General features: G+C 33.0%; 2 protein-coding genes across 3 annotated transcripts; one reads left to right on the top strand and one right to left on the bottom strand.

Moving 5' to 3' along the window:
- Window positions 1-664: 664 nt before the first annotated feature.
- Window positions 665-14,125, top strand: LOC120356960 (protein ALP1-like). Its single transcript, XM_039445967.1, has 4 exons — window positions 665-929; window positions 1,180-1,560; window positions 12,874-13,105; window positions 13,171-14,125. The coding sequence occupies exons 1-4, from the start codon at window positions 895-897 to the stop codon at window positions 13,915-13,917; spliced, it is 1,395 nt and encodes a 464-aa protein (XP_039301901.1). The 5' UTR covers window positions 665-894; the 3' UTR covers window positions 13,918-14,125.
- A 198-nt stretch (window positions 14,126-14,323) lies between these two features.
- On the bottom strand, window positions 14,324-18,152 carry LOC120356774. 2 transcript variants are annotated; one of them, XM_039446079.1, is made up of 5 exons: window positions 17,216-17,669; window positions 16,730-16,889; window positions 15,489-15,663; window positions 14,966-15,087; window positions 14,324-14,885 (listed from the first exon to the last, which is right to left on the bottom strand). In XM_039446079.1, exons 3-5 carry the CDS (start codon window positions 15,521-15,523, stop codon window positions 14,521-14,523), a joined length of 522 nt encoding a protein of 173 aa, XP_039302013.1. In that variant the 5' UTR covers window positions 15,524-15,663; window positions 16,730-16,889; window positions 17,216-17,669; the 3' UTR covers window positions 14,324-14,520. The 2 variants fall into 2 exon arrangements, with proteins under 2 accessions (XP_039302013.1, XP_039302014.1); XM_039446080.1 differs by lacking the exon at window positions 15,489-15,663 and having other exon boundaries at window positions 17,216-18,152.
- Window positions 18,153-24,928: the final 6,776 nt, after the last annotated feature.

The raw sequence follows: 24,928 nt of genomic DNA, 5'->3' as shown, positions 1-24,928 counted from the left end.
TTATGAAATTCGGGAATAGTGCTGTAACTTGGGAATCGAAAAAGCAAAAGACAATAGCTCTCTCAAGTACAGAGGCGGAGTACTTAAGTATGTGCGATGCAGCGAAAGAAGCAATATTTATGCGCAATTTGTTAAGGGAAATAGGTAATGAAACTGAAGCGATAGTTATATTTAATGGCAATCAAAGTGCGCAAAAAATTGTAAAAAATAGTCAGCATCATAATCGTACAAAACACATTGATATTAAGTACCATTTTATACGCGATACATTAAACAGAGGTATAATAGACATTAAGTATAGTCCGACAGAAGATATGTTCGCAGATATACTAACAAAACCATTGTCAAATAATAAGCATAGTTTGTATGTGAAACAGTTAGGATTAAGAGTCATACACTGATGTTTGATTAAGGGGAAGTGTTAGAGCGGAATGTTCTTAATATAATCAGACACCAGTAATCTAGGGATATTACACCTAATTTTTTTTGTGAGTTAGCCTTCTACCTTATGTATAGTTTATGTTCTTGTAAAGATATACTGCTGCGCATGCACTTCTGTATTTTTTCTTATCTCGTGCCTATGCACGTTTATATTGTTCAGTAGTAATAAAGATCCTCTTATAATTAATTAATCGTGCTGAATTATTGTCAAAAACCTATCAAGTCAACAAGTTCTTTGCAACTTCCGAACACTCTGAGTGCCAACCGTCGACCAGCCGTCCGCCGTTGTAAGCTGAATCCGCTCCGCCAAGCACCAAATTGTTCGCACCTTCACAAATTTAACCCAACAGTAAGTCTTATGGCTCCTGCAGACTAGCGCGACGACGCGACACGCGATGCGCGATACGCGACGAATCGCGAGATTAGAATTTTCTCTCTATTCACACAGATGCGATGATGTGCAATATATGTTTTTACGCGACCAGCAAGTGAGTTATTGTAATTTTACAAGTATTATAAAGTAATATAAAACAAATATTGTCAATAACGAGTAAAATAAGGTAATGTAAATATCAAATTTTTTTAAATTAAGTCATACAAAATCTAATAAAAATATTTAAAAATCTAATGGCTTTACATTTTTTTTATTCGTTATTGTTTTTACATTTTATCTTATATTTGCTTTTCATAATACGAGCTTATTACTTTTATTTTTATAAATTCTATATTATTTTTTAGAATACTAATGATGAATAGTAAACAGCGAAAACGATTTTTACTTTTATTATATCTTTTACAAAAGAAAGATAAAGAAATTGATACGAATATGAAGTTATTTATAGTTATTTGGTGGATTAGATTAAAAAGAATTAATATAAATGAACGAAAACGTCGATGGTGGGTTCGACCTATCAGTCAAAAACGTAATGAACAAAGTGATGGCAATCATCTTATTGAAGAAATGAGACTTTATGATACAGAGGTTCATTTCCAGTATACTCGTCTTACTATTGAAAGTTTTGATAATTTATTACGTATAGTGGGACCCAAAATAGAAAAGATATCAACACATTATCGAGAACCTATACCGGCACGTAGCAGGTTATATTTGACATTGAGGTATGCTTTAATATGTTATTATGTTTAATATATATGCTACTATGTTTAATATACTATGGGTAATATATATTAACAAGTGATAATAAAGAAAATGTGATTTCTCGGTCAAAGCAAATCTCTGGGTGCTTAATATTTACCTTTATTAAGCTGGACCCCCCACCAGCGAAAATCGAGTTCGCACTAGGTCAAAAATTTAGTGCTTTTTAGGTGCTACTTTAGTACTCTTGTCCGAATTTTGGTGCTCAAACCGTTTAGCAGTAATGAAAAAAAAAAAATGGGGGGGTGCAGCTTAATGGCAAGCTGGACCCACCCCATAATAAAAAAAATATATACAGTGGTCACAAACACAAAACAAGTACACTAGAATTTAGTGCTAATTTAGTGCTCAAAGAAACCCCTAAAAAAAAATTAAAAATTAATAATTGTTTAAAAAAACATCATTAAAAACCCAGCGCAGCATTGCGATCTTGGAGAACAATACCTACAGACCACTAAATTTGTATGTTTTCGGTAGTAAAATAACATGGAAAACGAAAATAATCATAATACAACAGGATTCAAAGTTATTAATATAATAATAATTATTAATTCCTGTCCAATAGTGGAAAAAATTAATTATCAGATCGTCGAATTTGACGCTTGTAAAAATTATATACTAAAATGTTATTTAGACATCGAAGTATCAAAATATATCAATTTTAAATTAAGTGCTCACTGCAAATTGCTGAAAAATAAATTGTTTATGCGCGGAAAGCACGCGCCGCGCTCTAACTTTACTCTTCTGATCCACAGAAAATTTGGTGCTCGTAAAACTCTTATATCAAAATGTTCCTTAGACATCGTAGTATTATAATAAATTAATTGCGACTTTGGTGCTTGATGCCAACTGCTGAGAAATAAATTGTTTATGCGCGGATAGCACGCGCCGCGCACTAACTTTACTCTCCAGATCGTCAGAAAATTTGGTGCTCGTAAAAATCTTATATCAAAATGTTCCTTAGACATCGTAGTATTATAATAAATTAATTGCGACTTTGGTGCTCGATGCCAACTGCTGAAAAATAAATTGTTTATGCGCGGAGAGCACGCGCCACGCTCTAACTTTATTCTTCTGATCCACAGAGAATTTGGTGCTCGTAAAAATCTTATATTAAAATGTTTTTTTTTTGTAACTTGCAGAATTTTTTTCTATATTTATTTAAAAAAATTAATGTTAAGATGACAAACGTACAATGTTATTAATTTATTTTTTTCTACGTAATTCTACGTTTATTTATTCGATTTTTCTTCTTCATGTGTAACTGCATTGTGTGTGGAATGTCGTGCGTATTTGGACGTCACTGTCACGGTGTAGTGGAGAAACAATGTTACATTTACGTATTCTTCTATGGTTATAATGGCCGATTGTGTTATAAGAATGTGTAATAGTAATTGTGACCATGTATGTAACTATGTGTTAATGCGTTTTACGACTCTTCTTTTGTTACCTGAGCGGCTCCCCCTTAGTCCCCCTCACAGCGAAAGGTCTAACATTTGCCTTTTATGGCCAAATAACTTTCACTTTTTTTTCTACCGAGGTTCTGTACTGAGTTTTTTTATCCTTTCATTTTTCCTTCTCTTTCCTTAAAAATTTCGAATTTTGCCGTTTAGTTTATCAGTTTTTTCATGAAATTTCCTCGTTTAGTTGAACAGTCTTTTCGTGACCGTGGTTGAGAGAAGACTTTCTTTGCATTTGCTCGCTACTGTCGAGAGATCGTTCTCTTGCAGCGTTTTAGTTTTTTAGTTTTTATTTTTTTTTTTACATTATATTTCTTTTTGTTTTTTCGTACGTGACGCAATACATTTTTTATTTCAAATTTAGTGTTGTAGTATCTCGTACGGCTTTGTTAAATTTGATCAGTGTGCCAAAGGATTAACGTTGGATTTTCATCATGCCTGCACGACCAAAAATTGGAAGACCATCTAAAATAGATAAGTGCAATGTAATCGATGTATTGATGAATTATAAAGACCGCTTGATAGTTGAAAATCAGAAAGTTATTTCAAAATTTGACGAAATTTGGATAACAATAGCAAGAGAATTAGAAAATCGTATGACGCCAATTTCTTTGTATACTTTTGTTTCGTGCAATAAATATGGCGTAAGGGATCAATTATCTGACCGTCTTTCTGTCTCTTCTCATCAGTCAGTCGATATCGAACATCCTGTTCAAGAGTTCACGAGCATTACTAGTATTTCAAGAAATGATTCGACAAGAAATGATTCTACGATAAATAATTCCGATATGTCTCTAAGTAACGTCGATGGTGTATTAACATTTACTGTCACCATGCCAAAAGCTGATTTTAATGCAATGATAATTTATAAAACATATAGAAGGAAAGAAAAAGGTCGACCTCTTTCAACGCGACAATATACAGTATTGCAACCTGGTACGTGGCAACTAGTATTTACAGAAAAAATTTGGGAATGTGCAAAAATATCATGTGGATTCAATTTTAAACGACATAAATTAATTAGCAATGGAGAATCAGGATACGCGTATGGCACGTGCAAATGTGGTTCACTGATAAAATGCATTATTAATAACACAAATGAACAAATAACAGTAATAAAATGTAAGTTTATTGAAGGAGAAAAAGAAAGGCGTTGTGGAAAACGATATTTAAGAAATCCTATTAGACAAGCTATTGTGAATGAATTAGAAGGGAAAAGTGTAATGAAATATCGAGTTGAAATGGCAGAAAAGTTAATGCACAGCCAAGATAATATTGAACCTCCTCATTTATTTGATGCAAATGTTTTACGTGTTGCCAAACATGAGATTAAAGAAAAACATTATTTTGATAAGAATCCAATAAAAGCTTTAGAAATTATGAAATTAGGTCCATTAAGGAATATTATTCATAATATCGGCTTGAATCCATTCTTTGTACATTATTGGTCTAATTATCAATTGGATGTATATAGAACATATACATTAGACCAGACATCTTGTATTTATATTGACGCAACGGGAAGTATTATTAAAAAAATGAAAAGGCCTGATAAATCAAAGACAGGACATATATTTTTATATAATTATGTCGTTAATTCCGATAAAAGTGGTCTTTTTCCGGTAACACAGATGTTATCCGAAAGTCACAATACAAATGCTATACATTATTGGCTGATTGAATGGATACGATCCGGTGCACCACGACCACGTGAAGTTGTATGTGATTTTTCACGTGCATTATTAACAGCAGCTATACGAAGTTTTACTAATTGTTCTACGCTTGACGAATATGCAGACGCTTGTAAAGAAGATAATTTACCAGCTTGCTACATACGTATCGATGTAGCACACTTTATAAAAAAATATTCATCCTTTTTAAAGGATTTACGACCACGTATAAAACAATTTTATTTACATATATTAGGACAATTAATTTTATGTCGAAATATTGAGAGTGCAGCTGAAGTATTAAAAGGGATTTTAATTATTACTCAAAGCGAAACAGAAGGTAACACAAGAGAAAATAAAAGAACAATATGTGAAGAATATAAAATAAAAATGAAAAATCTTTTTACACAATATTCAGAAAATATTGACTCTGATAATATTAAAAATTATAATGATGTAGAAGATGAAGAAGAAAACAAATTTAATAAGTGGAGTCATTGGGCACAAAATATAAATGATAGAGTCAAAGTTTTACTGGCTGATAATGAGGGAGACAGAGAAAATGCTCATTATTTACTGAAATTAGCTGATTATGTTATGAAAGATGTTAAATTGTTACCTTTATGGTCTTGCGTTTGTCGAGATAACTTTGGATATGGTAGAATACCTGCCAGCAGTGCTTCCGTAGAAAGTGATTTTAATATAATAAAAAATATTATGTTAAACGCAGAAAGAACACCTATGCGTGCAGATGAATTTGTGACAAAGCATGTGAATTACATGAGCGGTCGTTTAAAAATAGCACACGTAAATACTCAAAATACTCAAGATCTTCATTTAACAGAAAAAATTGCAGAAGAAAATAATTGTTCAATACAAAATCATAATGAAATTGTTAGTGAAAATAATTTGAGAAATAAGAAAAAATGTCCAGCTTGTGAAAACGGGCACGAACCGACTGGTGGACACACATGTTATGTGTGCAAAAAGTTTGTACATGCTCTGGATGGATGCTCTATACCAGTTGGAGAAGAAGGATACGGACAGCAACAGCATATATATATTTTATATATACACACACACACACACAAAATGTTCATAAACAGATATACTTATTTATTTGTACTTTATTTTACTGTTATATACAAAATTTTGTGTGTGTGTGTGTGTGTGTGTGTGTGTATATATAAAATATATACAGATACAAATCTGTACAAAATAAGCAAGTAAATGGCAGTTCACGCTATTATACAGTCATCGCGCGAACGCTTATATATATTAAGCATCTGTAGAAGATTGCTGATCATTTTGTATATTACTGAGTGATTCAGCACTCTTATCTAGAACCCTTTTAATTATAAATGTTACTACAGTTCTCTCTTCTCTATACAATTATGACATAGTAGTAACAATTGCAGATCACGACATGAATTTCACTTGTGAGTATTACGCGAACGCTAATTTATAAAAAATGATAAAAACAGAAATAAGGTAATAACTAATGCAGTTCACAAATTCACAAGATCATTCCGCGAACGCATGTTTTTATTGTATTACAAATATATACAATATATATTGCTGTATACTTGCTATATAATCAATCGTTCACGCTCTCATATGATCATTGCGCGAACGCATTTTAACATAATACATACTTCTTAAAAATTCTAATATAATACATAATTTTCAAAGTTATTATACTATATATGACTTTTTAAAAAAAGAAAAAAATTTTTTTAATTGTAAAAAATTCTTGTAAATATTAATGTTTTTATTGTATTACAAATATATACAATATATATTGCTGTATACTTGCTATATGATCAATCGTTCACGCTCTCATATGATCATTGCGCGAACGCATTTTAACATAATATATAATTCTTAAAAATTCCAATATAATACATAATTTTCGAAGTTATTATACTATATATGACTTTTTAAAAAAAGAAAAAAATTTTTTTAATTGTAAATAAATTCTTGAAAATATTAATGTTCTTTTTATGAAATTACTGTGCAATATATAAAATCATATGTGGACTAGAAATATAATTATCATTTAAAATTTGTTCTGCATCTTTACAATCGTCATATTTTATCCATTTACCACGTCGGTAACTAATGGCAGTGTAGTGACCAATATCTTGAATGTCCATTGAATGTCTAGTTTGTTTTGCAGGTGATTTAAAATTAATTAATCCAGCGAGTTTATATTCGTCCATCATGAAAGAAAATTTAATTTTTTTTGGTAATGTTTCAATTGAACAGCATACTGTTCTCCATCACCAGAAGTGGAATAAGTTTCTATTAAGATATATTGTCCTGAAAATTAAACAAAATCAATTTTACTTAATATTTTTACATAATGTAAAATCAATAATATAAAATATAATTAAAAAGATCACTAAACGTTTTACATGCTTTTTGATAAAGACTTTATGAAAACTTAAGACTGACAAACAAATAAAATTTTTATTATTAACTGTAAGTTTAAAATGTAATGAGTGGTAATTTTTACTTGTTTATAATTTCATTAATTTAAAAATCACTTATTTTAAATCTATTATTTGATAAAAAATTGCATTGCAAATTGAAACTTTGAGCCATATACATACAATAATTTTTACATTTTTAATAAGCAGCGATAAATTCCAAATAATAAAATAAATATCTTGATTGTCATGTCTTTTGGAATATTATTGAATAATTTGAAAAATTTGTAATGTATTACTTATTACTAAGATAATCACAATATACGTACCTATGTTAGAAATTATCGTACTCTCCAATCCATCACAATTCGATTGAATACAAGAACGAAATCCTTGAATTATAACGTCCTTTTCGATTTTATTCATATTATTTTCTAATAATGTTTCCAGTTGGACTTGCACTAATGGCAACGTTTTGAATCTCTCAGGGCATCCTTTTTCACATTTGGATATTTCCCTAAATGATGGGTATTTCTGAAATAAATTTCTGCACAAAAAGCCAATCGATACTTCACAATTAATAAGAATACAATTATTTGGCAATTCTTTGCTTGTAAATAAATCTTTTAAAATCATCGCACGAAGTCTATACGATGATTTTTTTATGCCATAAGATACCATTTCTTTAATTAATTCACAAAATTGAAAATCTGATACATTATGTACAAAAAGTTTGATAGTCTCTGTATCAAAATAAGCAGCAATAAATAATTGTAAAATGCTATCAAATGCACAGGTATTTGTTAATGAATAATTATTTTTTTCAATTTTAACGGGTTTTAAAGACATATTATTCCCATTTTTTATTATTGGTATCTTATGTATATTAGTATCTAATAAAAATTCATTTTGTATACTATCCTTTTGCAAGTATCTTCCTTTAGATTGTTTGTCTACTGTAGCCAATCCTCGCCAATCTTCAACTTCTTTCGTTGCAATTATATCTTGAACATTATTTATATTGTGGCAGTCTATGCATATTCGTTGCTGTCCGTATCCTTCTTCTCCAACTGGTATAGAGCATCCATCCAGAGCATGTACAAACTTTTTGCACACATAACATGTGTGTCCACCAGTCGGTTCGTGCCCGTTTTCACAAGCTGGACATTTTTTCTTATTTCTCAAATTATTTTCACTAACAATTTCATTATGATTTTGTATTGAACAATTATTTTCTTCTGCAATTTTTTCTGTTAAATGAAGATCTTGAGTATTTTGAGTATTTACGTGTGCTATTTTTAAACGACCGCTCATGTAATTCACATGCTTTGTCACAAATTCATCTGCACGCATAGGTGTTCTTTCTGCGTTTAACATAATATTTTTTATTATATTAAAATCACTTTCTACGGAAGCACTGCTGGCAGGTATTCTACCATATCCAAAGTTATCTCGACAAACGCAAGACCATAAAGGTAACAATTTAACATCTTTCATAACATAATCAGCTAATTTCAGTAAATAATGAGCATTTTCTCTGTCTCCCTCATTATCAGCCAGTAAAACTTTGACTCTATCATTTATATTTTGTGCCCAATGACTCCACTTATTAAATTTGTTTTCTTCTTCATCTTCTACATCATTATAATTTTTAATATTATCAGAGTCAATATTTTCTGAATATTGTGTAAAAAGATTTTTCATTTTTATTTTATATTCTTCACATATTGTTCTTTTATTTTCTCTTGTGTTACCTTCTGTTTCGCTTTGAGTAATAATTAAAATCCCTTTTAATACTTCAGCTGCACTCTCAATATTTCGACATAAAATTAATTGTCCTAATATATGTAAATAAAATTGTTTTATACGTGGTCGTAAATCCTTTAAAAAGGATGAATATTTTTTTATAAAGTGTGCTACATCGATACGTATGTAGCAAGCTGGTAAATTATCTTCTTTACAAGCGTCTGCATATTCGTCAAGCGTAGAACAATTAGTAAAACTTCGTATAGCTGCTGTTAATAATGCACGTGAAAAATCACATACAACTTCACGTGGTCGTGGTGCACCGGATCGTATCCATTCAATCAGCCAATAATGTATAGCATTTGTATTGTGACTTTCGGATAACATCTGTGTTACCGGAAAAAGACCACTTTTATCGGAATTAACGACATAATTATATAAAAATATATGTCCTGTCTTTGATTTATCAGGCCTTTTCATTTTTTTAATAATACTTCCCGTTGCGTCAATATAAATACAAGATGTCTGGTCTAATGTATATGTTCTATATACATCCAATTGATAATTAGACCAATAATGTACAAAGAATGGATTCAAGCCGATATTATGAATAATATTCCTTAATGGACCTAATTTCATAATTTCTAAAGCTTTTATTGGATTCTTATCAAAATAATGTTTTTCTTTAATCTCATGTTTGGCAACACGTAAAACATTTGCATCAAATAAATGAGGAGGTTCAATATTATCTTGGCTGTGCATTAACTTTTCTGCCATTTCAACTCGATATTTCATTACACTTTTCCCTTCTAATTCATTCACAATAGCTTGTCTAATAGGATTTCTTAAATATCGTTTTCCACAACGCCTTTCTTTTTCTCCTTCAATAAACTTACATTTTATTACTGTTATTTGTTCATTTGTGTTATTAATAATGCATTTTATCAGTGAACCACATTTGCACGTGCCATACGCGTATCCTGATTCTCCATTGCTAATTAATTTATGTCGTTTAAAATTGAATCCACATGATATTTTTGCACATTCCCAAATTTTTTCTGTAAATACTAGTTGCCACGTACCAGGTTGCAATACTGTATATTGTCGCGTTGAAAGAGGTCGACCTTTTTCTTTCCTTCTATATGTTTTATAAATTATCATTGCATTAAAATCAGCTTTTGGCATGGTGACAGTAAATGTTAATACACCATCGACGTTACTTAGAGACATATCGGAATTATTTATCGTAGAATCATTTCTTGTCGAATCATTTCTTGAAATACTAGTAATGCTCGTGAACTCTTGAACAGGATGTTCGATATCGACTGACTGATGAGAAGAGACAGAAAGACGGTCAGATAATTGATCCCTTACACCATATTTATTGCACGAAACAAAAGTATACAAAGAAATTGGCGTCATACGATTTTCTAATTCTCTTGCTATTGTTATCCAAATTTCGTCAAATTTTGAAATAACTTTCTGATTTTCAACTATCAAGCGGTCTTTATAATTCATCAATACATCGATTACATTGCACTTATCTATTTTAGATGGTCTTCCAATTTTTGGTCGTGCAGGCATGATGAAAATCCAACGTTAATCCTTTGGTACACTGATCAAATTTAACAAAGCCGTACGAGATACAACAACACTAAATTTGAAATAAAAAATGTATTGCGTCACGTACGAAAAAACAAAAAGAAATATAATGTAAAAAAAAATAAAAACTAAAAAACTAAAACGCTGCAAGAGAACGATCTCTCGACAGTAGCGAGCAAATGCAAAGAAAGTCTTCTCTCAACCACGGTCACGAAAAGACTGTTCAACTAAACGAGGAAATTTCATGAAAAAACTGATAAACTAAACGGCAAAATTCGAAATTTTTAAGGAAAGAGAAGGAAAAATGAAAGGATAAAAAAACTCAGTACAGAACCTCGGTAGAAAAAAAAGTGAAAGTTATTTGGCCATAAAAGGCAAATGTTAGACCTTTCGCTGTGAGGGGGACTAAGGGGGAGCCGCTCAGGTAACAAAAGAAGAGTCGTAAAACGCATTAACACATAGTTACATACATGGTCACAATTACTATTACACATTCTTATAACACAATCGGCCATTATAACCATAGAAGAATACGTAAATGTAACATTGTTTCTCCACTACACCGTGACGGTGACGTCCAAATACGCACGACATTCCACACACAATGCAGTTACACATGAAGAAGAAAAATCGAATAAATAAATGTAGAATTACGTAGAAAAAAATAAATTAATAACATTGTACGTTTGTCATCTTAACATTAATTTTTTTAAATAAATATAGAAAAAAATTCTGCAAGTTACAAAAAAAAACATTTTAATATAAGATTTTTACGAGCACCAAATTCTCTGTGGATCAGAAGAGTAAAGTTAGAGCGTGGCGCGTGCTCTCCGCGCATAAACAATTTATTTTTCAGCAGGTGACATCGAGCACCAAAGTCGCAATTAATTTATTATAATACTACGATGTCTAAGGAACATTTTGATATAAGAGTTTTACGAGCACCAAATTTTCTGACGATCTGGAGAGTAAAGTTAGTGCGCGGCGCGTGCTATCCGCGCATAAACAATTTATTTTTCAGCAGTTGGCATCGAGCACCAAAGTCGCAATTAATTTATTATAATACTACGATGTCTAAGGAACATTTTGATATAAGATTTTTACGAGCACCAAATTTTCTGACGATCTGGAGAGTAAAGTTAGTGCGCGGCGCGTGCTATCCGCGCATAAACAATTTATTTTTCAGCAGTTGGCATCGAGCACCAAAGTCGCAATTAATTTATTATAATACTACGATGTCTAAGGAACATTTTGATATAAGATTTTTACGAGCACCAAATTTTCTGACGATCTGGAGGGTAAAGTTAGTGCGCGGCGCGTGCTATCCGCGCATAAACAATTTATTTTTCAGCAAGTGACATCGAGCACCAAAGTCGCAATTAATTTATTATAATACTACGATGTCTAAGAAACATTTTGATATAAGATTTTTACGAGCACCAAATTCTCTGTTGATCAGAAGAGTAAAGTTAGAGCGCGGCGCGTGCTTTCCGCGCATAAACAATTTATTTTTCAGCAATTTGCAGTGAGCACTTAATTTAAAATTGATATATTTTGATACTTCGATGTCTAAATAACATTTTAGTATATAATTTTTACAAGCGTCAAATTCGACGATCTGATAATTAATTTTTTCCACTATTGGACAGGAATTAATAATTATTATTATATTAATAACTTTGAATCCTGTTGTATTATGATTATTTTCGTTTTCCATGTTATTTTACTACCGAAAACATACAAATTTAGTGGTCTGTAGGTATTGTTCTCCAAGATCGCAATGCTGCGCTGGGTTTATAGTGATGTTTTTTTAAACAATTATTAATTTTTAATTTTTTTTTAGGGGTTTCTTTGAGCACTAAATTAGCACTAAATTCTAGTGTATTTGTTTTGTGTTTGTGACCACTGTATATATTTTTTTTATTATGGGGGGGTCCAGCTTGCCATTAAGCTGCACCCCCCCATTTTTTTTTTTAATTACTGCTAAACGGTTTGAGCATCAAAATTCGGACTAGAGTACTAAAGTAGCACCTAAAAAGCACTAAATTTTTGACCTAGTGCGAACTCGATTTTCGCTGGTGGGGGGTCCAGCTTAAGAGAGGTTAATATTTTCATATAAATTATTATTTCATATTACTTTATAATTATACTTTTTAAGTCCAATCACCATATTGGCATATAATTTATAAAACTAAAAAATGTATTTAATAATTTTGATATGAAAATGTTACTAAGCACTAATATTTATTTTGACAGAATAATGTCACTTTCTCTTATTTCTTGTATTACTCACATATCTGTGATATTCTATGTAAAATTGTATATATTTAATGTTACGTTATTATATTTAGTATCATTTATTATAGGTTTTTGGCTACTGGAGACAGTATGTCTTCTATTGCCTTTGCTTATCGAATAGGACACAGTACTGTTTCTATGATAATATCAGAGGTATGCGAAAGCTTATGGGATATTCTTCAAAACGAATTATTTCAATCATCTGAATGTGGGTGGAAAAAAGTTGCGAAAGAATTTGAAGATTATTGGAACTTTCCGCACTGTATTGGTGCTTTAGACGGTAAACATATAAATGTTAAGGTAATCCATACTATGTATTCAATAATGTGGTTATGCAATTCAATATTCATTAACATTCTTTGTAGGCTCTACCACATTCTGGTTCAGTTTTTTATAACTATAAAGGGAATCACAGTATTAATTTAATGGCAGTAGCATCGGCACGATACAAATTTTTAATGGTAGACATTGGTGGAGAAGGTCGGCATAGTGACGGAGGAATTTTCAAAAATTCTGTAATAAATTACAGATTGCAACATAATCAATTATACGTACCTGCTCCAACTCCAATTATTACAGAAGGAAAAGCAATGCCTTACATGTTGGTTGCAGATGAAGCTTTTCAACTAAACAATTTTACATTAAGACCATATCCAGGGAAAACATTGACTAATGAGCAAAGGATTTTTAATCATCGATTGAGTCGAGCACGAAGAGTAGTAGAAAATACATTCGGTATTATGGTGGCACGATGGCGTATTTTTTCAAAAATAATTAATACATCTTTGAAAACCAGTAAAAGTATCGTGAAAGCTTGTGTGATCTTGCATAATTATTGTATGGACAAAGTTGGATATTGTAGTAAAGGTTTTGCTGATGAATTTCATTATAATGGACAACTTATCCCTGGTGAATGGAGAACTATGATACAAAATTCTGGTATAGCATCATTACGAAATGATAGCAGTAATACTCATTCCCGTTTTGCAGCTGCTATAAGGGAAGATTTTAAAAATTACTTTTTAGATGAAGGAGCAGTTCTGTGGCAATGGAACTTAGTGGGTGACACTCTTTTGGACACAGCACGATTGGACACCAACCAATCATCTTGACTTATCTAACTAAATCAACGGAAAAACTCTAGGCATCGGCCGCTGTGAGTGGTTAGGTCCAATCGTGCGGTGTCCAATCGTGCGCACCCCGAACTTAGTCCACGGATGGTAGTCCACGGAGTGTAAATATACTTTGAAATAAGTTAGATTACGTTTTATATCAAATGTATGTAAATGTGTGTATAAAAAATATAATATAATTTAGTAAATTAGTGCATTAAATATTTTGGAAAAACGATATCTTTATTACCTTACAATATATATAACATCATTATATATATTACACAATATTATTTTTATTTATTGCAATTTATATTAATGAATTTGTTCGTGTCAAAAATTTTATTTTCTATATTTTTAAGAAGAATTTTAAGAAATTGAGTACTTGTAAAATTAAACTTAAAAATAAAAAATAATGAATAAACTTTATTAATAAAATTTTAAAAATAAAAAATTTTTACATTGCACTTAGTTTTTTTGTTGCACTTATACTTTAATACTGTTTTAAAGTATATAAAAAAGTAATAAATATTTATTTTTGGTGTGGACTTATACTTTTATACTTTAATACTGTTTTAAAATATATAAAAAAGTAATAAATATTTATTTTTGGTGTTCTTCAGCTTTTTTTTCGAATTTCATAAGCTCACTCATAATATTATGCGTTGCTTCTAAATAAAATTGTCTGTTGAATTTTTCTAAACGTGTTTTAATAAAATTGCAAAATGCAGTTGCTTCACTTTGGGGTTGTGCAACTTGTCCCGTAATAAACTCTTCGAATCTATCAGATTGTTCCGTAGATGATTTTTTGAAAGCATCAGATTTCTTCCTTTTTTGTGAGTTGCTTGCAGACGACAAAGGAGTTGAACTTCGACTGAATGGCGATGAAGGAAAAAGAGTCTCACATTGCGCAGTTTTAGATTTCGATGACCATGCTAATGCACTGGTACATTCATTTCTATCTCTATCTATGGTAAGTAAAATAATAATAGAAATGTTATAGGTCTCAACAGATAGTGTCATAAAAACATAAATATAAAATAGTTACTTTTTAATAATGTTGGAGATCTGCTTTCTATGCATGTCTCTTCTATATAGCTTTCGTCTGCATTCGATTTTGAATGAAATTCAGATTCATTTAAATCTGTAATTTGTATATTACTGAATGTTCTGAAAAGATAAGCAAAAATATTTTTATACAACATATCTGTATAAACTTAACTCTAATTTATTCTAAATCGCTACCAGTTATTATGAAAATAATACTACTAATACAAGATATAAAATACAAGATGCAATTAAAAGTTCTGACCAAACTTGAATAGTAGATACTATATGTATAAAGTATTATATATGTATATATACATGTATAATACATACATACACATATCAATAAAAAGTTCATATACACAGAAAACTTTTTTTCAAAATCTTATTAATTTTATATGAATTTCGTTTAGAGATATCCAATTTAATAAAATATAATCAAATCTTTTGATTGCATCTTGTATATAACAGAAATAATGAAAATTATTTGAACAAACTGATATCTTTCAAAGTTTTAAACATACCTTCTGTGTTCTGTGGTCGGTTTTAAAAATTGCATTTGTTTATAATATTTCCAATTCGTTATTTTCTTTGTGGCTGCACTACCACTTGCAACATAACTTCTCTAATCTTTATATTTTCTCAAAAATGTATCACGTAAATTTTTCCATTTCTTTTGGCAAATTTTTTAATCTGCGTCTTTTTCAGGAAAAATTATATATGTTATATTATATATATGTTATATTATATGTTATATTATATGTTATATTAATATATGTTATATTATGTATAATATATTAAGTAATAAATGCTTAATAATTTTTAAACTTAACATAAAAACTATATAAAATATACTGTTCAAAAAGAGCGCTAAAACGCTCAGCAATGTGTGAATGATTAAGGAGACGCTTAGTTCACTCCGACGACGGTGTGGATAACTCGCCTAGCAACCCTCACTTAGCAACGTTGTTTATTTACAATCTCTCTTTTCGATCGACGATTCTCATGGCCGGCGGATCAATTACGATCCTTTTCGTTACTTACATAGTGAGATTCTTTCTTGCGTGCACGCTATTCTCAAATAGGAAGGGAAATTCTCGTAGTACTACGAAGAAGCTCTTGATACGATTCTTGAGTCAGGTCAGTCGTTCGTCTGAGGACCACATAAGTCCGACAGACATTTTCTTCATCTTATACGTTCGTCTGAAGATAACGATCTTACAGACACATTAAAGTATATAATTGTTCGTTAGAAGAGTTTTAAAATCTTACTAACATTTATCGTTTAAAGAGTTCGTCTGAAGATTAATAATATCTTACAGACATTTTCAACTATTATTTAAATTGTTTTTAAATCATTCAGATAGTTTCCTTTCATTTAACGAAATCTCTATCTCTCATTTTATCTTTTATTTATTATCTCTATCTCTCATTTTATCTTTTATTTATTGTCTCTGTCTCTCTGTTTCTCATTCGTTGTTTTTTTGTGTCTTTTATTATTTTTGTTTTTACTTTGCATTCCATGTGTCTATCTTTCTTTCCTTCTTTTTAATTTATTGTAAACGTTATGCGAAGAAAGTTAAAGATTGTTCTGTTCTTTTCTTATTCATTATTATTATTAAATATTATAATAAAATTTTTATATTGTGATTAATTCTCATTTTTTCCTGCGTTCCGTTTCCGAAAAAATAGTTATAATATTTATTCGCTTGTTTCTAACATATACAATATAGAAAAAATATAAAAAGAATCTAGGTATACATACTGACGGCTTGACCCACTTCTTCCCATGCTTTTCGTATTGTATTCATTCCTCTCATTTTTATGTCTAATCTATGATCCCATAAACATGGCCTCTCTTGCACTTCTAATATTAATATTTCTTCGAACACTTGTGAGTTAATTGTTAAAGAATCATTATCGGGCTGAAAATTGTATATATAAAAATTATTTACAATAAAATTGTGAAATGTTTAAGAGAAAGACAAGGAACAGTCACAGCTGAATTTTCCATCTTAGTTCTAATAAAACTGTGTTTAAGACTAAAAGTAAAACCGGCGTGCAATTTGAAAAATGTATTATATATAAGATCACATAAGAAATATGCATTAAGAGCTTGTTTCGTTCCTTAACCCTTCTCTTCAATTAATTGTATTATAAGTATTTATTTAAAGTAACTATTGTTAAAATAAGTATTATCATTAAGTAACATGCCTAACTTTTTAATGAATTGATTAATACTTATACTTACATCAATATTTTCTGTATCAAATTCTCCTGCTTCGTCTAAATATTCGTAATTTTCACAATCTGACATGTTTCTTATTATCTTTACGTCCCGTATCTGCTGCAGTCTATCGGTATGCCCGTGTTCAGATTCAGTTTCAGACAATATTGGTACCCGTCCTTCTACCGTAACATGGGGACGATACGACCATAATCCAAAGGCAAAAGCACGAGGACAACGACGTTGTCTCGAGGCTTGTTTTCTATTCCTGCACTAGACTGCACTGGAACGTTTCTTCTTGTTTTCACTAACTTTCAAATATATATCTATTTAATTTTAAGTGCACACTAATTCAGGGAGTTCAGGAACAGAAAACAAACGGTCGGTGTTTGATTGTCCAAACGAACTCACGCCACATGCAAGCACGCACGACACGCATGCACATGGTATAAAGCATAGAACATATATCTGCCCGTGTTGATTCGTTATTTGTGTCGATTAGAGGATTAGGTTGGGTTGTATCGCTTGTCACGTGCGACAAATCTTCAAACTTGGCCAACTTTTGTTGCGACGTCGCGATCTCTAGTGCGACGGATATGACGTGAGGAAAAGCTGTACGCTCATTGGATATTGCGTGTCGCGTATCGCGCCGTCGCGCTGGTCTGCAAGAGCCATAACGCGGGGTCCGCTGGCGCGATCCGCCACCCGCCACCGGCTCCTACCACTACTAACCACCATCGCCGCTGCTACTCGCTGGCGCTCACGCATGCGCTCTCCACGTCCTTCGCTCGCTCGCTCGATTTTTCCGTACGCGATCTCTCTTGCTCCTTCCCATATACTCACCCATATATTGCGCTTACACTTCTGTCTCGTACGCTTGTTCTCTTGCTCGTATGCCAACGCTCTCAATCTCACGCGTGTTTACGGTCTATCCTTGCTCGTTCGCGCGCTTTCCCTCCCACGACTTACTCATCTCATATACTTTCTTATTATTTAAGAGGAACGGTTGATAATGATAAGATGATTAAACTCGTACGTGGCGCAAGTCTCGGTCGAGAGGAAAAAGTGTCAGTTCAAACGTCCCTGGTTGGGATCTGCGGACCATTGTGCATCGCACCCGGAACATCTCCGATCGGACCTACCATCTCCTGCCGAGTGCGGCCCAGTTTGAAGCCCTGCGCCTCCGAGAGAATCACATTCACCTGCATCGACACTCACACTACAATCTGCAAGCAGTAAGTCCCGAATCAATCGTTTGTTTCGCTCTCGTTTTTCGAACACCCTTTCTCTCTCTAGTGCGAAAGACTTTAACTTTAAACATAATTTATTAAGTTTATAACTCTTTCCTTCCCATACTCCTCTCCATATTCTCTCTCTCTCTCTCTCTCTCTCTCTCTCTCTCTCTCTCTCTTTCAATCTCTTTATTTTTAATTCTTCTCTTTCTTGGGATTAACTCGTAAGTTAATCCGAAAGAATTTCTTTATCTTTAAATTCTTTTCTTTCTTGGGATTTACTCGTAAGAGTTAATCCAAAAGAATCTCTTTATTTTTAATTCTTCTCTTTCTTGGGATTAACTCGTAAGAGTTAATCCAAAAGAATTTCTTTATCTTTAAATCCTCTTCTTTCTTGGGATTTACTCGTAAGAGTTAATCCGAAAGAATTTCTTTGTCTTTAAATCCTTTCCTTTCTTGGGATTTTCTCGTAAGAATTCTCGTTTTCTTTTCTTCCCTCAGATTCTGTCAAACCCCTTTTTTCCGATCTTTTTTCTTCGGTTTCACTCGAACCCTATTTGAGTTAACCCGAGAGAGTGTCTAAATTTTAACCTTTCGCCAAACGGAGAGAAACGGAGTATTTTTTTTATTTTAGTGAATAAAGTCCCCAAAGTTCATAAAAACCGGTCTCGAGCAGCCGCGAAGCGCCGCCGAAATCGCCGCAATCGCCGAATCCGCCGCCTCGAAGCCATTAAGGAGGAAATACACCAGATCGCCGCCCAAGTCAATTGACTTTGCCCCCCTGTTTCGTACTCTCCGGTCGCACCGGAAGAAGAGCGACAACTTCCCCCGTTCGCATTTTTCCCCGACTCCCCCGTAGATAATTTTCTTCGCGCCGACTCCCCCGTAGATAATTTTCCTCGCCCCGACTCCCCCGTAGAAAATTTTCTTCGCGCCGACTCCCCCGTAGATAATTTTCTTCACGCCGACTCCCCCGATTCTCAAATAACTTATAGAATTTTCCCGGACTCTCCCGTTTCGCTCTCTTCTCAGGGATCTCCGATCCCTGAAATTCACGATTTGGAGGAAGACCAACCTCCTGCGGATTTTCCAAACGTAGGGGCCCACGAGCAGGCACTGCTCCAGGAACGCAACGAGAGACTTCAGCGTCTAGAGGAGCGGCTACAACACTTTTCAGGCCAGTCGTTGCCTTTTTCTGTTTGTCCTCCGACCGCGGAGATTCCTCGGGATTCCGGAAACGCGGGTGTCAATTTTAAATTAAAACCGGATATTTTCGACGGGAGTGTTTCGTTGCGCGAATATTTTACACAATTTGAATTGATTGCACAAACGAGTAACTGGGAAGATTCTACGAAAGCGGTCGCGTTAGCCTCAAGTTTGCGGGGGAAAGCGCGTTCAATTTTAGACGGAATAACGGAATTAGAAAATTTAAGTTATGGAGAAATTAAATCAAAGCTTGAATTACGTTTTGGAGAGGGTTATTTATCTCAAACTTTTTACGCTCAATTTACGAATCGTAAACAAAAATTTGGAGAAGATTTAGCTTCGTTTGGAGCCGATTTAGAACGATTACTCACTGTACAGATTCTCTCGAACGACTTGACGGTAATTACTGCTTCATTTGCAGACGACCCATGTATGTGTACATTCCTACCAAAATGTGCTCAATATGTATGCATATGTAGAAATATATATAGACAATACACGCAGCCAAAAATGAAGTTTGACAACGCAGTGCCTTATAGAGACATAAATCTATTTATAAATTTTGATCTAAAAAATATTGTGTACGTTCTCGATAATGTGTTTATGACGGAAGAAGAAGGAACCGATGTTCCACAACGAGTATCGTCGATAAAATTCCTTCGCAATCGAGAATTAGGAATATGTGGTACCTGTGAACGTGCCGTGAGATAAGGTGTCATTATTAACTCAGAACGTGTTTGTAGATTGTTGTAGGTTGTAGATTGACTACAGGAAAAGGAAATTGTATTTGTTCATACTGGACCATCTGTGCGCGTTTAATAATTGTGAAGAAAAGCAATTAAACAAATACCAGTGGGCAAATAAAATTGATCAGAATATCTCTATATACGATATCGTTCTGCAGATTACGATTCCCGCTGGTCATGGACAGTGCATCGAATTGCTTGCAATAAACGTGTATACACCACCACCACAGAACTGCGACGATGAGCGCAAACCTGCAGTGATTAATTTATTTAAACGGTGGGTTGAAAAGAGAAATAGAGAGGAGGATAATCCTTGGTGGAGATACGCTATACCTCCTGCTTTCTGTGAATTAAAATATATAAACGGATACTGTAACGTTCTAAACGCACAGCAAATTTGCAAATTATGTAAACAAAATACGTGCAAGTGTTCCGAGAAAGCGTGTGATACGTACTAATAACTAAAAAATGGAGAACATTGAACGCGATTTGCTCGAACAATGCTCACAGATCGCTATTCAAGAGCAGTGTCATGCATGGGTGAAACGATGTGAAGAGTGCCTCGCGCAGCTTGAAGGACGGTGCAGTGCCGACAAACGTCCTCGACTCATCGTTGGACCTAGACAATCTATAGTGGCAAGAATTGCGCGACTCGCGGGTGCAAAAGCGCAATTAGAAAGACGTTTCACACACGTTGGAGGTGGTGCGCACGCCAGCACAAGCACTGATGGTAAAAAGTCATTCATCTGGCGCGAGATTGAAGCTGCGTTTGAGAACCGTATTATGACCGGAGCTGTCATAAACGCCGATTATATTGAGCCGCGGCATTTCTTGGAAGACGCTAGTGATTTGGTGATCGAGCAAGTGCGAGACGCTATCGCGAAACATGGAAATGTGAAGGTGAGCACTGTGTTTAACGGTGAATTTGTAAACATTCGTGACGTCCGCGATAATAAAAGTTTTGCGACGAAGAACTATGAACTATACAGAGTGTCAAATTTGCGCGAATGGTATGAGCAGCGTGTAATCAAAGTGATATTAGCGATGCTCGACGAGTTTCAGGAACGCGATAGTGGCTGGGCGTTACATCGAATCCAAAACTTGATGGTGAATATAAACAAACTTAATCCCATGCACGCGGGATGTTACTTTGAATTGCCGCTGTCGGTAAGTTACAAGCGTGCAATAATTAATGTGCATTCGAAAGACAATGCTTGCTTTGTGTGGTCGGTGACGGCCGCCTTGCACCCAGCTGAATGAAGTGCATCCCTGGAATCATCTTACCCACATTATTCGAATGTTTTAAAGTTTGAAGACATACAATTTCCAAGCAAAGTGAATGACATTGAAAAATTTGAACGTTTAAACGGCGTGTCGGTATGAATGTGTACACTACCGAATTGGACAGAAAAGAAAAGATATTTTACGTTGTACCGTTACGTCTGACCAAAGATAAGAAGGAGAAACACGTCAATCTTTTCTACGTGAAAGATAAACACGACCTTACCCACGGTCACTTTGTATGAATTAAGAACCTGTCGCGACTGATCAGCTCACAGCTAAGCAAATATAAACACAAGAAATTCATTTGCGATCGGTAAGTGTAATACACAAAATTACACTACTTTAAATTATTGTTTAGTAAAAATAAATTTGTTTATTACCCCAGATAATATTGACTAAAGAGATACCGGTAGAACTCTAAAATAGTGTCTAACTTAAACGCAAAATGCGAACATATTAATAAAAAAGTAGAGCAATTAATATATATTAAAAGTATATGTTAACTAAAAGTATACTTTCTTGCATTTGTTGTACCGGCGGGTGCAACAAGATAAACTTTTTGGGATTCGGTCCGTCTGAAGGGTTGGGACCCACGAGGAGGATACTTGGAGGAAGACGCGCGGGGTGGCAAATAACACTTTTCACCTTTTTTACTGACACTTTTATTCCCCAAACTTTATTATAAACGTTTTTCCTCTTAATACAATCAAATCGCGGTGCACGGATCACGCGTTGTCGCGCACTCGGCCGCTGGATGGTTTGCGGGGTGTCGGGTGTCCGACTTATCGCGGAGCGCGCGCGTGCCGTTCGTGCTTTTCGTAAGAATCTCCCGCTGCCCATAATTAGGCAGCCTAACTTATAGTTTCTGTAATTGATATGGTGGGGCATTAGGCCCTCGCAGTGACCATATATGGTCATGCTCGCGTCAATCGTCGATGCTTACGCTGCTCGCGCGATTGACCAATTCTGCAATCTTGCATTTCCGCTGCAACGGGCGCTCGTGGCGTGATTGTTGCTAAGCGGATATGCAAGACAATTAAGGTAGCTAATGAGGCTACAACACATTTTATGTAAAAAGTTGTTATTAGACTACTAAATTATTTTAAAATCAAATAGATTTCTGTCCTCAAGATAAAGAATTAGTCACTATAGTAGTCTACTATTAATACATTACTTTTAAAGCATGGTTAGAGATTTTTCGGTTATATTTTAGAATGATACTGTTTGAAAAATATATCTCTCTTTTTATTAGATTGACAACTTCATTTATTTTCTAATATATGATGTAATTAGTAGATGATCATTTAGCAGCATTCATAATTTTGAAAAATGTACAACTATTGTAGTCTTTAACTGTGAATATACTTTTGTGCTATTTTTGGAGACTTTTCGATTATACTTTAGAATGATACTGTTAGACAAATGTAGTATGCTTATTTCTCACTCGCATGCTCAAGTCGCTACATTACGGCGAGATGGCAGGTATCCTAATCTAAATAGTCGCCAACTTTAATGTGCTTGATATCTTGGTTCGCGGGGCAGAGCGACACTTTTTTCTGCTAGATTCGTTCATTTTGTGCGAAAACGCGTTGAATGAGCCTAATCTCGTAAAAATCAGAGATAGTAGGGGTCTTCTGAATAATTACCTAATTTATATTAAAAATATCTAATAATAAGGCTAAATACCCACATAGCACGTAATATTGCAGTGATATCATAGCAATATCACTTTTACATTGCAATATTACAAATGAAATATTGCAGAAATATCACAAAATATTACTGTGATATCACAGTAATATCAAAATGTCCGCGAAAACGCATCACAGTAATATTACTGTGATATTTCATAGTAATATTACTGTGATATTTCACAATATTTCTGTGATGTTTATGTGATATTTAAATAATATTGCAAGAAATTAAATAAATAAATTATTTCAATTTATTTTAATTGTATTCTTAATATTATTTTCATATTGTTACATGTAATATATATTAAACATAAAAAAAATAATTATATTTATTAAAACAGAATACAATAATGTAAACGTAATAAATGTTTAATTTACAAAAAAAAATCTCTTGTATCCTTTTTCATTTTTGTTAAAAAAGATTCGATTTGAATTATAATTTTAATTTATGTTCAAGATTAAATAACAATACAAAATATTATTTACATGTAAAAATATAAAATTTTATATGGAACAGCGTTCCACACGTACCCCTTAAAAAAAAATTGATAAACTTGTTTCAATAAACTGATTACTGATCAGTAACTGACAAAATATTATCGGTTACTAATCAGTAATCAGTTTATTGAAACAAGTTTATCAACTTTTTTTTCAGGGGACGTTACATTGGGAAAAAAATTAGAACAAGTATTCGTTTCCAAATTACAACAAGCAACGATTTTCTTTAAAATCTCATTGAAGTGTGAGCTAGTGAGTCGTGGTGAGCCCGGCCCGGCCCGGCCCGGTCGGCCGCAGTGGCGTCTAGATATAACACCTGTGGCTGCACTTGACTCACGAGGTCTCCAGCGGCGCGGCCACCTAGCGGTGGTGCCAGCACTCACTTGTTTGCGTGGAGTCTTATACACACGGCGGGACCGCATAGCGGCTGTGCACGCGCTCGCTTGTTTCGCCGTATGTTGTGACGGTCGGTGACCGAGCCGCAACATTATATACATACATATAATTAATGAACATTGTAAAATACCTAATTAATGATAGAATATATATAATCATATTTTTTAATAAAATTGAAAAAAAAGTGAAATCTAAAGAAAAATTTGTTGGAAATTTAATATTTTAATTAACTTGAAAAACCTTTTACTGTGGTGTATAATAGTCTAATCAATATTAATGAATAAACTATTTCACAAAATAATGTACCGATCAGTAAATATTAAATGACGTAAAAATGTATATTTTTTTAAAAACTTCTAAATATACTTTGAAATATTTATTGCCAAGTGAATAATAAATGTGTATTAACAAAACTTTTTGTAAACATTTTTTTTTTTAATTCCTCATGATAAAAATTTTTAAAAATTAAAATCAATTTTGTGCTCCTGTAAAAATTATAAATGGCAATAAGACAAATACAAAGGTTTTTTTGTAATTTTTTAATAAAATCAGTATTGATTGAGTTGTAAAGCAATAATTAAATTGATAGATTACATAGAAGAGCGTACATTATAGTTTATACATATATACAGTTTAAGGAATAAACGAAGTAAATATCTAAACTAATAATAAAGTTAATTA

This window comes from Solenopsis invicta, chromosome 2 (assembly GCF_016802725.1).
Source record: "Solenopsis invicta isolate M01_SB chromosome 2, UNIL_Sinv_3.0, whole genome shotgun sequence".
NCBI classification, from domain to species: domain Eukaryota; kingdom Metazoa; phylum Arthropoda; class Insecta; order Hymenoptera; family Formicidae; genus Solenopsis; species Solenopsis invicta.
The sequence above is the reverse complement of the archived record's forward strand: the minus strand, read 5'-3'. Positions and strand labels throughout refer to the sequence as shown.

Coding starts and splice junctions, on each gene's coding strand:
- LOC120356774 (XM_039446079.1), bottom strand. CDS start 15,523: ATGCAATTTTTAAAACCGACCACAGAACACAGAAG. Junction 15,088..15,488: donor CCGACCACAGAACACAGAAG/GTATGTTTAAAA, acceptor TTATCTTTTCAG/AACATTCAGTAATATACAAA. Junction 14,886..14,965: donor ATCTCCAACATTATTAAAAA/GTAACTATTTTA, acceptor TACTTACCATAG/ATAGAGATAGAAATGAATGT.
- LOC120356960 (XM_039445967.1), top strand. CDS start 895: ATGATGTGCAATATATGTTTTTACGCGACCAGCAA. Junction 1,561..12,873: donor AGGTTATATTTGACATTGAG/GTATGCTTTAAT, acceptor CATTTATTATAG/GTTTTTGGCTACTGGAGACA. Junction 13,106..13,170: donor GTAAACATATAAATGTTAAG/GTAATCCATACT, acceptor CATTCTTTGTAG/GCTCTACCACATTCTGGTTC.